The sequence below is a fragment of the Salmo salar genome, chromosome ssa13 (genome assembly GCF_905237065.1).
Source record: "Salmo salar chromosome ssa13, Ssal_v3.1, whole genome shotgun sequence".
NCBI classification, from domain to species: Eukaryota; Metazoa; Chordata; class Actinopteri; order Salmoniformes; family Salmonidae; genus Salmo; species Salmo salar.
In genome coordinates this window covers 9,707,984-9,720,271 of record NC_059454.1, presented here as the reverse complement: position 1 = coordinate 9,720,271, position 12,288 = coordinate 9,707,984, and the positions used below count along the sequence as shown (strand labels likewise).

Genomic DNA, 12,288 nt, shown 5'->3' with positions numbered 1-12,288 from the left:
CTGAGCAGCAGGACATGGGCTGGTGGTTGAAAACCAGCAGGACACAGACACAGTGGGCACAGTGGGAGGCTCCTCCATGGATCCTGTGATTCCTGCCCCACTGTGTACTGGGTTCACCTGCTGGGGCAGTAGGACTAACACGCGGAGCCCGGCCCTGGAGGGGTAAAAAGGTACTGGGGTCAAAAGGTATGCTATTAAATAGCAACAACTTCTGAACAGCTCCTGTTAGCTAAACAGATTACCAACAGCTCCTGAAAGGTGTGTATAAGAGAACACACACAGGCGATCATCAGCGAACAAACACAGAGGTCTCTCCTAGTCTCTAACAATCAGCAAAGAGGTGTTTGGTTCCCTTCTCTTGTGCAATAATTCAAAGTGATAAACAATTCCTGTTTGGAAACACAACAGACGGGGTAGTCAGAGCAGTTCCCTCTGTTCAATTCATTTCCAGGGCAGAAACAGGTTTCCCTCAAATGAAACAATTTATTGATATTTGGAGGACAAATAAGTGCGTAAATGCACTTTCTCTCTGAGTGTTAAACAACTTGGCAGTAAGACGAGTGTGGGAAGAGGATTTTCCATTTCTTGTCTTCCCAATGAAATCAGGTACACAAGCACAAAGCGAGAGGGTCCTATTACTCCACTTAAAACAGAACACAAAATGACACACAACTTAAAAGCTGCCTTCTCAGTGAAAACGTAACAAATACTAAGTAGTTTCCTTCTCTTCAGAGTTTCCTGTAAAGGTTTCGTCAACAGATAAAACTAAACCAACCTCATCTTAAAACTACAACTCAGTTTCGTTTTTTTTTTTTTAAAGAGACAGTCATATAATGGTACCAAAAGTAGGCTATAAATATAGGTCTTAAAAATCTAACTGTTGGCTGACAAAGGGGGAAAACTGTGGTTAAAAAAAATACTACAAAATAATAGCACTACAACTTATAAAACTTACAATCCCCCCCCCCAAAAAAAACTAAATGATCAGTTTATATATTGAATACCTTTTTACTTATTGATTATTAGGATTACTGTATATCATTTGTTAGCAATTACCATTAAAATATTGTCATATTCAGACAAACTTGGCGACAAACATTGGCATATTGATTGAATGAAACCGGACCAACAAATAAAAGTCTGTTTTTATCTCTAGTGTAATCTTATCACACATTATAGGTCAAAGGTTATAGATCACAACGTACTACCAAGGGTCAAGTGGTGCTAAAGACAATGTACACAATAAAATCTACCCTTAGCATCTCTCTTAGTAGGCTATTTGTTTGTCGCGTCATTGCATTGATGGACCCATCTATATTAGCTGGGCAAAAATCACTTCTAAATTCCTCATTCAGCCTCTCAATATGCCCAAATATTACTGGAGAGTCGCTTAAACATGAAAACACATTTGAAAACCGATTGAACACACTGTATTTAAGCTACACCACAGCCAAGTTAGGAATTTACACTCAGCAACTAAAAGCCATCTATAGCTGTTTAAACCTCCTTTACACATTTTGTCACAACCCACTTTGTAGTGTTCCATTAACCATTTCTTGAACACACAGGATTTTCAGGTGTAACGGAACCAATTACACAGAGTAAAACACCAGGTGTAACCGAACCAATTACACATGGTAAAACACCAGGTGTAACCGAACCAATTACGCATGGTAAAACACCAGGTGTAACCAAACCAGTTACGCATGGTAAAACACCAGGTGTAACCAAACCAATTACACATGGTAAAACACCAGGTGTAACCGAACCAATTACGCATGGTAAAACACCAGGTGTAACGGAACCAATTACGCATGGTAAAACACCAGGTGTAACGGAACCAATTACACATGGTAAAACACCAGGTGTAACGGAACCAATTACACATGGTAAAACACCAGGTGTAACGGAACCAATTACACATGGTAAAACACCAGGTGTAACCAAACCAATTACACATGGTAAAACACCAGGTGTAACCAAACCAATTACACATGGTAAAACACCAGGTGTAACCAAACCAATTACACATGGTAAAACACCAGGTGTAACCAAACCAGTTACGCATGGTAAAACACCAGGTGTAACCAAACCAGTTACGCATGGTAAAACACCAGGTGTAACCTAACCAGTTACGCATGGTAAAACACCAGGTGTAACCAAACCAGTTACGCATGGTAAAACACCAGGTGTAACCAAACCAGTTACGCATGGTAAAACACCAGGTGTAACCAAACCAGTTACGCATGGTAAAACACCAGGTGTAACCTAACCAGTTACGCATGGTAAAACACCAGGTGTAACCTAGCCAGTTACGCCTTGGTAAAACACCAGGTGTAACCAAACCAGTTACGCATGGTAAAACACCAGGTGTAACGGAACCAATTACGCATGGTAAAACACCAGGTGTAACCAAACCAATTACACATGGTAAAACACCAGGTGTAACCGAACCAATTACACATGGTAAAACACCAGGTGTAACCAAACCAATTACACATGGTAAAACACCAGGTGTAACCGAACCAATTACACAGAGTAAAACACCAGGTGTAACGGAACCAATTACGCATGGTAAAACACCAGGTGTAACGGAACCAATTACACATGGTAAAACACCAGGTGTAACCAAACCAATTACACATGGTAAAACACCAGGTGTAACCGAACCAGTTACGCATGGTAAAACACCAGGTGTAACCAAACCAGTTACGCATGGTAAAACACCAGGTGTAACCTAAGCAGTTACACATGGTAAAACACCAGGTGTAACCTAACCAGTTACGCATGGTAAAACACCAGGTGTAACCAAACCAGTTACGCATGGTAAAACACCAGGTGTAACCTAACCAGTTACGCATGGTAAAACACCAGGTGTAACCTAACCGGTTACGCATGGTAAAACACCAGGTGTAACCTAACCAGTTACGCATGGTAAAACACCAGGTGTAACCTAACCGGTTACGCATGGTAAAACACCAGGTGTAACCTAACCAGTTACGCATGGTAAAACACCAGGTGTAACCAAACCAGTTATACATGGTAAAACACCAGGTGTAACCAAACCAGTTACGCATGGTAAAACACCAGGTGTAACCAAACCAGTTACGCATGGTAAAACACCAGGTGTAACCAAACCAGTTATACATGGTAAAACACCAGGTGTAACCGAACACCAGATAGCCTACCGTGCATAGGTACATTCAGTTTTCTAGGTTTAGAACATGTTCATGTATTAGAGAAAGACAGTAAGTCCATTTGATCAATATGGAAGACAGTAAAGACATATCCCAACAATGTCCCCAATCATTTTTTTATGAGAAACACAAACGGAATGATTTATACCCTCATCATACCAGTCAAAACAGGGCCTGATGGTATCTTTCTCAAAATGTGACATTTAGAATAAAGAAATGGTTAGTGAACAAAGGGTTTTGAGGTGAATATTTTGCTAAAAATATATAATTAACTTTAAATGACACCAACTGATTGTAATAAGCATTAAGTAGTATAACGTATACATAATACAACCGAACACTAACAGCAGAGAAAATCTTAAGAGAGAACTTTCAACTTTTACAAACAGCGGTCGGTTCAAGTTTTCCTAAATGAAAACGAAAAAGGGGCCATTATACCTAATTTTAAATTACAGTAGATTTTTCACTTCATTCATAGAATGTCCCCCTTTTATAATACTCCAGCTGAATTGTTTCTGCATATGTTGGCTAGAAATGATCACACCCTTTATAAAACAGGGTTCCAAAATTACACATTTGTTGACTTTCAGGGGGACATTTTATACTTATTTTGGTGGGAAAAATAGTGACATAGCCATAACCCCCCATAACCCTACTCTCTAGTAGCACCCCATGAGGCAGAACTCAACACACAGCATGCAATAGTAGTTTTTCTTCTTTTTTACAATATCATTGATGTTTCGCTTCCTCTATCTGATTGTAGTTATGATGGACCTCGCACCACGACCATCACCAGATAGTCCTCGTCGGTTTTGGCCAGAGCTTTAGCCGAGGCATCAATGAACTGCTGTGAGAACTCACAGGGAGGGAACGCGTGGAGAACACCCTGGTGGTCCTTATCCCGGCTGCCTCCAACCGGCAGGCTGATGACTCCGGCTGCCTGCTTCTGTTTCAGGTAGGACACCAGATTTCGGAGAGGACGCTGTGTTGAAGCCGCCGGGTCCGTTGACGACACCTCCTCACCGCCAGAACCGGGAACCGCCAGGAGGACGGCGTAGCCGCTGGGGCCGGCCGCTTTGATGCGTCTGGAGACCTCGTCCAGCTTGGGCTGGTCGAGACGGAGACGCTGAGTGATCTTGAGCTCCCCCACCTGTCTCCCCGTGGGGCCGTCAACGAGGAGGTCCTTGGCCACGCCCTGGTGACCCTCCAGGAGGTGCATGTTGGCAGGGAAGTTGCTGTTCTTCAGGAGGAGCATGCCGTGCCAGGCCAGGCTCAGCTTGGATGACTGACTACCTTTAGAGCCGCCCTGGTCTGAGGAGCGATCCCTCTTAGCTCCAGGTCCTTTGCTGCTGCTGCTGTCGCCGGCTTTACGTTTCCGCTCCCCTGCTGAGGATGAGAGGCCACTGCTGGAGGCCCCTCTTTCGGCAAGACTCCCCTGGCTCTTTAGTCTCCTGTCCCCCCCACCAGGATGCTCCAGACTGAGGCGACGGTCTCGTCCAGGGGAGGGTCTGTCGTCGCCACGAGGGGTACGCTCTGAGTCACTGAAGCGGCCCCCGTTGGGGCTACCATCTGGGGATGGGCCCCCTCGGTGTCGGCGTGCCGTGCGGTCAGTGCTGTCAGGAGAGACGTCAAGATGGCGACCGTCATCCATAAGGTGTCGTTTCCGTCTTGGGTCGCAGCCGCGCCCCACCAGCTCTCGCTCCAGAGACCAGGGCTCCCTCCCTCCCGGCCGCCGGTCCCGCTCCAGCGGCTCAAAGGTCCCGGGACGTACCCGCTCACGCATAGCCGGGATGGGGGGCCACTCGGCCCCGGGGAAGCCCATCTCTCTCTCTCTGAAGTGGAGCAGCGGTGGAGTCCTTTCCCTGTCCCTCAGGGGCTCAGCTATGGCGCGGTGGATGAAAGCCTCTGCCACCATGTCGAAGGGGGGTAGAGGAAGAGGCTGAAGGAACTGCTGCTGGTAGTGGTGCTCTGTGTCTGCAAAGTCCACCCTGAGTCTCCTCTCGGGCCCACCCAGAGGGAAGCCACGCATGTGAGTGCACGCAGCCTGAGCAGCGTCAAGGCTCTCGTACTGTATATAAGCCCAAGTGTCCCCCTTTCTGTAGTCAATGGTCCTTATTGTACCAAAGCGGTCAAACTCTCTGGCCAATGCTGCTAGGGGGACCCAGGGTCCGAGCCCACCCACCCATAGGCGTGTGGTGGGGGTGGCCTTACCATAGCCAATCTTTATGGGGTTACGGCCCACTATCTTCCCAGACATGGTGAGTTTGGCGCGGTGGGCCATGTCGAGATTCTCAAACTTGAGGAACCCGTATGTGCTGGTCTGTCCCCGTGTGGGCTTTATATCCACCTCTGTTATCAACCCAAACCTGTCGAAGGCCCGCCTCAGGTCTGTCTCTGTGACAGTGATGTCCAAGTTGCCCAGAAACAACGTCCTGTTTGCTCTTTGGTCATCCTCTGGGGAGATAAAATCCTCCTCGCGGAAAGCAGAAGCTCTCTCTGCAATGAAAGCTGGACCTGGGCGCACCCTGGCTTCAAACAGGGCAAACTCCCTCTCCCGCTCTAGGTCTCTGGGCAAAGGAGGAGGTGGGGGAGGAGGGAGGCGCCCAAGGGCCAGCTGCTGTAGTCTGTAGTCTCTGTATCCAAGCACAGATGGGGAGAGGGGTCTCTGGGTGTGCAAGTGTCTGTGGCCTGGGGCTCCAACATATGGGTCTCTGTCAACTCGCTCAACTGGAGAACGGCTTCTCCTCCTGTTAATGTACACTGCATCGATTTTCAGAGGTCGGTCATAAAGTACTAACCTGCCCCGTGCGTGTTTAGCTGCTCTGGCATCCTCGGGCTTTCTGAAGTTGACAAACGCAATTCTCTCGTCGTTGCTGCGGCTTATTTTGACACTCACGTCCCCGAATTTTTTGAATTCGTGGAAAAGTCCGTCTTCTATGTCTTCATCGCTCAACTGTGTGCCCAGTTCACTGATTTTGAGAGTTTTGTACTCACTCTCGTTGTTGTTAGGTGGAGGCGGAACACGCTCGCCGCGAGCATTAGTCCTTGCCGCGGCTAAATCGAGTGTCAAACCCAGGTTGTGATTCTTACCGATAGAGGTAGTAGCAGCAACGGGATAGCTATGGTTACTCCCGCCGGTTCGACTCGATACATGTCCATCAAAATCCCGGCCTCTCTTGTCACCCAACAAACTCCTTCTCGTAGATCCTCCGTCACTTTTAGTCGAGCTATTTCCATTATTACTCCCACTGGAAACCGATATAGCCCTCATTTTCTTGCTGGGCGGGTGGCCTCCTCCCCTGTCTCGGATATCATCCAAAGCCCGAGAACGCTTTTTAATCGGTGATCTTTCTTTGCCTTTCATTGCAGCTCACCATACAACGATTATGGCTTTTCTTATGTTATTTCTGTAATGTCTTGCAGTAAATCAGTGAAAAGGCGAACTCCGATTATCACTGACCCTGCCGCAAATCAACAACATCCGCCATTTTGTCTAGAGTTGTGTCAGAGCCCGCCCCTTCGAGCTGATTGGACTGAAAACGGTGTGGAAAACAACCACCATGTTTACAGTGGATGTCAGTCAACAGAAACTCGGACAATTTGTTTTGGTTAAAAGTTGTTTAGCATACAGCCATGGGTTTTATATTTAGTTATCTATGTTTTTAAATAACTAGTATTATTGACCATAATAAAGTGTACTACACATTATTTGTAAAACACTGAGCAAAGTAAGAATAGAACACCATTCTATTTTGCGCTAGGTTTTTAAAAGGCATGCATTGTGAGAGGTTTTTTTTAATGAATTGTATAAAACTATTTCAGTGGGTTTAGAAAATTGACCCAAAAAATTTAATTGCCAATTTTCTCTGTCTAAAGCTGTACTTTTGCAATCTCTCCACATGATGGTGCCATCTGAGTAGCATACTAAAACTTACTTGTAACCATGCAGTAGTGTCTTGTAACCATGCAGTAGCGGCTTGATAAGCAAATACATTAACTACTGTATGTGTTTTGTTTTTCAGAATATAATTAAAGTGCTTTTGGTCAAAATGTTTATAAGACAGCCAATATGAGTCTCAGTAGGCCTATATCAGCCTGTATGTGACAGGGTAGGAACCTTAGTTTTGGTCAGTGTTTCCCCTTGGGATGGGGTCGATTGTACTAAGTAGGCAGGCCTATGTGTTAACTGGTTATCAATGTTTGTTTTTTCAAGATTGACATACACTACAGGACCAAAATTATGTGGACACCCCTTCAAATTAGTGGATTCAGCTATTTCAGCAACACCCGTTGCTGACAGGTGTATAAAATCGAGCGGACGGCCATGCAATCTCCATAGACAAATATTGGCAGTAGAATTGCCCGTATTTTGCTCCCAAGTGGCGCAGTGGTCTAATGCACTGCATCTCAGTGCTAGAAGTGTCACTACAGAAACTGGTTCGATCCCGGGCTGTATCACAACCGGCCGTGATCAGGAGTCGCATAGGGCGGTACACAATTGGCCCAGTGTTGCCTGGGTTAGGGGAGGGTTTGGCCAGGGTAGGTCGTCATTGTAAATAAGATTTTTTTTTTTAACTGACTTGCCTAGTTAAATAAAGGTTAAATTAAAATAAGAGCTCAGTGACTTTCATCATAGGATGCCACCTTTCCAATGTGTCAGTTCGTCAAATTCCTGCCCTGCTAGAGCTGCCCCAGTCAACTGTAAGTGCTGTTATTGTGAAGTGGAAACGTCTAGGAGCTCAGTGGTAGGCAACACAAGCTCACAGAACGGGGCAGCTGAGTGCTGAAGCTCATAGCGCGTAAAAATCGTTTTTCCTCGGGTGCAACATTCACTACCGAGTTCCAAACTGCCTCTTGAAGCAATGTCAGCACAATAATTGTTCATTGGGAGCTGCAGGAAATGGGTTTCCATGGCCGAGAAGCCACACACAAGCCTAAGATCACCATGTGCAATGCCAAGCGTCGGCTGGAGTGGTGTAAAGCTCGCAGCCATTGGACTCTGGAAACATGTTCTCTGGAGTGATGAATCACGCTTCACCATCTGGCAGTTCAACGGACGGATCTGGGTTTAGCGGATGGCAGGAGAACATTACCTGCCTGAATGCATTGTGCCAACTGTAAAGTTCGGTGGAGGAGGAATAATGGTCTAGAGCTGTTTTTAATGGTTTGGACTAGGCGCCTTAGTTCTAGTGAAGGGAAATCTTAACGCTACATCATACAATGACATTCTAGATGATTCTGTGCTTCCAACTTTGTGGCAACAGTTTGGGGAAAGCCCTTTCCTGTTTATGCATGACAATGCCCCCGTGCACAGAAATGATTTGTCGAGATCGGTGTGGAAGAACTTGACTGACCTGCACAGAACCCTGACCTCAACCCCATCACACACCTTTGGGATGAATTGGAACGCCGACTGCGAGCCAGGCCTAATCGCCTTACTACATTAGTGCCCGACCTCACTAATGCTCTTGTGGCTGTATAGAAGCAAGTCCACGCAACAATGTCCACGCAGCAATGTTAGGGTTAGGGTTAGGGTTAGGGCTAGGGTTAGGAAAACCTACCCAGAAGAGTGGAGGCTGTTAAAGCCAATGATTTTGTAATGAGATGTTCGATATTTTGATAGCAGTGTTTTTTGATACCTAGTAAGTCTTAACTAGGTATTAACTTCACGCCCCCCTCCCTTCAGATCAGCTGCTAAATCTGTTCTACCCTTTCTTCTCTCTCCTTTGAAATAAAACCCAAAGCAACCTGACACTTATAGCTGAGCTCTCTCTCACCTTAATTCTATTACCTCTCATGTTGACAGTTACAGTAGGGCCCTTTAGGCCTACACCGCATGCTGCCAATTATGAGCTTATAGGTACAAAACTGTTAATGCCGATTAATCACATCAAGCGTCTCAGAGTAGAAGTGCTGATATAGGATCAGTTCCCCCTGCCCTTATATTTTATAATTGTAGAAATTTTTTTTCTCAAATGATAATAATGCTAAACTGATCCTAGATCTGCACTCCTAATCTGAGATGCTTAATGATTACTGGCCTAGATCACAGCAGTTAATTGGGGGAGGACGGGCTTGAATGGAATGGCTGGAACGGTATTGAATGGAATGGTAATTGAACACATTAAACACATGGTTTCTGTATGTTTGATGCCATTCCATTCACTCCATTCCAGCCATTACTATGAGCTTTCCTCCCCTCAGCAACCTCCTGTGGCTTAGATGTCTGATCATGAGCCTGATGTGAGAGTTCAGAATAGCAGCACAGACACGGCATCACTAGTTTATGATTCAGGGCAGTCAAGGTACGTCTGTGGCATAGATCAAAAGCTTGGTGTACTTCTTGAAACTACGGTCGGACGACAGCTTTGCAGATTTAATGACACGTTCAGAGGTATTTCTTTGGATAATGAGGTTAATATATGTATGTACAGGCGCCAGTGACAACCCTCACCCAATGACCCCGAATAAAGAGCCTGTGTGTGTGTGTGTGTGTGTGTGTGTGTGTGTGTGTGTGTGTGTGTGTGTGTGTGTGTGTGTGTGTGTGTGTGTGCGTGCGTGCGTGCGTGCACGTGCGTGTGTGTGTCGGACATGGATGAGGAACGTTTGTCGCACACCTAGGACCTAAGCCATTTTCCGCTCTGTGGTGTTTTTGATGGATGACTCTGTTGCACTAATGATAAACAGCAACGCAGGGTTGGGCCTTCATATTTTAGCCTGGTTTACTGAGTTAAGAGACACTAGCTCCTGTACTCCTGAGCTTACTTGGAATGCAACTTAAGTAGCTAATTCAATGAGCTCTACACACTATTTTCAGGTTAAAATAGTTCATTTACACTCTGACTGACCAGGCTTTAGAGAAATGTTGAGTCATCTTGTCTCCAGAATATTTTGCAATGAATAGGGACAGTTGATGAACTACTGTCATTTTAATACAAAACATTTATAGTACTCACTATATGACTGGTGTTTTTACAATCGCCTGAAGTAAAGCAATGTAATGACACATTTTACATGTCAATTTCACTGCATCACCCTATGTAATGTTAACTCTGTCTGTTTTACAGTTTAACACCTCTATGTTGAGAGTCTGATACCTCACCTTTAAACATTACAGTAAAGGTTACTTTGAGAGACCACATGACTCATTCATTGTGAGTCAGAGGCCTATAAGCCGTTACACAATTTCCTCTGCTTGTTTTCTACAGGCCATTCATCTGTCTCCTTAGTTTCTGCTCTGTTCTGAAGGCTCCTCTTATCTCTTCCACTTAATCTGAGGTTTAATCAGTGCTGGTGCTGTGCAGCTGGAGAGTGAGTGCCGGGGTGTATTCATTGGGACGCACAAGGGAAAACGTTTTAAAACAGTCTGAAAATGTGCATTTCTTATTGCACAAGTCCAGGTAGTTGTCCCTCCCTGTTTCCGTCTGCTTTCTTCCGTTTGGTGCCTAATGAATATGGCGCTGCTGCTGTCTCCTAGGGTCTGGCTGGAATTTGAAGGCTGTATGTGGGTGTGGAAAGTGTCTCTGATGGGTTTGCTTTTCACTCCCTCTACTCTGCTCAGCTCCTCTATTGAAACCACATGTCGGCTTACACAAAACAAGGCACATATCAGGGGAGGCCGGGAGGGGACTGGCTGGCATCTAATCTGTTCCAGCATTGCTGTCATAGTACTGAAGTAACGAGAGGGAAGGGAGGATGGGAGGAAGAGAGAGAGCACAAAATATTTGCCCATAGCAATCTAACCTAAAGTAGCTTTGAAGGATCTGTCTTTCACTGTAAATCATTTTCTTTTTAACCCAGAGAAGATGCATTACCAAAGAAATCATCCGGTATGGCTAGCTGACACATAGTGGGCATCTTGTCATGTTCATCATCCTGTCATGTTTACCATCTTGTCATGTTTACCATCTTGTCATGTTTACCAGATGGGGTGGTGCCACGCAACTCTACATTTCAGAGTAGCACCAGCCAATGACGAGAAGTCATTAAACAGAGAAAGAGCATGTAGTTATTTTCATCTTCCTCCAATCAATAGTAGCCAGCAGCCACACCATCCTGCTGCATCCTACTGCTGGCTTGTTTGCCTCTGAAGCTAAACTGCCCTGCAGGGTTGGGCATGGTCGATCCTTGGATGGGAGACCAGATGCTGCTGGACGTGTTGTTGGAGGGCCAGTAGGGGGCACTCTTCCCTCTGGTCTAAGGAGACCCCAATAACGGTGTTGTATAAAAAGGACAAGGCCATGCATTTACCTCCAATCCCTTCTTATACATTGCTCTACATTTTTTTTTGTATGGTCATTATCACAGTATACATGATCCCAATATTAGCTCCAAGACACCGCTAATTAAAAAATATATATAAAGTGGATTGTGAGGATTTATTGGTGCATTGAACCATGCCGTAGTTTAAAAACTATTTGGATATGTTTAAAACAATGACGTCATATCTGAATTCCAACATCTTTGTGCACGTTCGGCCATTGTCTCCATGAGTTACAATAACTCATGAAGGCTTTCCCTGGGTCATTGAAACCCATGTGTAATGTGGAAAATCATGCCACACCACCACTGTGTCAAGGAAAGGACCTATCAGTATACAGTAATTAATCAACTCTCCATAAAATACTCCTTGTGATAAAAAAAATTAAGAACGACCAGGGAATTATAACCCCAATTTCTTCAGTGAGACATAGCTCATCATTCATTTCAGTTTGGAGTTTACCCTCTCTGTTGCCAGATGTGAACTAGGTAGACCCTGCATTCTTAATACAGAGTGGGGACTTTGGAGGGATGCCTGATAGCTGCCCTACACTTCATCATCAATGGCATAGTGCAGTCGCTCAGTTAGTTTTTCATTAATAGGCCTACCACTTTAAACTGATGCATGGGGTGCCATCCGAAGGCCTCTTGATGTGAGGCCAGCTATACTGCTACACACACACACACACACAAACACACACACACACACACACACACACACACACACAGACACAGACACACAGACAGACACAGACACACACAAAGAGCCCTTCCCTCAACGGACAGACCGCTCTTATAGTCCTGGATGTTGTGTAGGAATATTTTTATTCTG

At 45.3% G+C, this 12,288-nt stretch overlaps 1 protein-coding gene across 1 annotated transcript; it reads right to left on the bottom strand.

Annotated features, from left to right (window-relative positions):
- Positions 1-463: 463 nt before the first annotated feature.
- On the bottom strand, positions 464-6,712 carry LOC106566394 (RNA-binding protein 15). The gene has a single exon (XM_045692900.1). The coding sequence runs from the start codon at positions 6,559-6,561 to the stop codon at positions 3,961-3,963; it is 2,601 nt and encodes an 866-aa protein (XP_045548856.1). The 5' UTR covers positions 6,562-6,712; the 3' UTR covers positions 464-3,960.
- Positions 6,713-12,288: the final 5,576 nt, after the last annotated feature.

Bases quoted from the DNA above. Each gene is read 5' to 3' on its own strand.
- LOC106566394 (XM_045692900.1), bottom strand. From the start codon at position 6,561: ATGAAAGGCAAAGAAAGATCACCGATTAAAAAGCGTTCTCGGGCTTTG.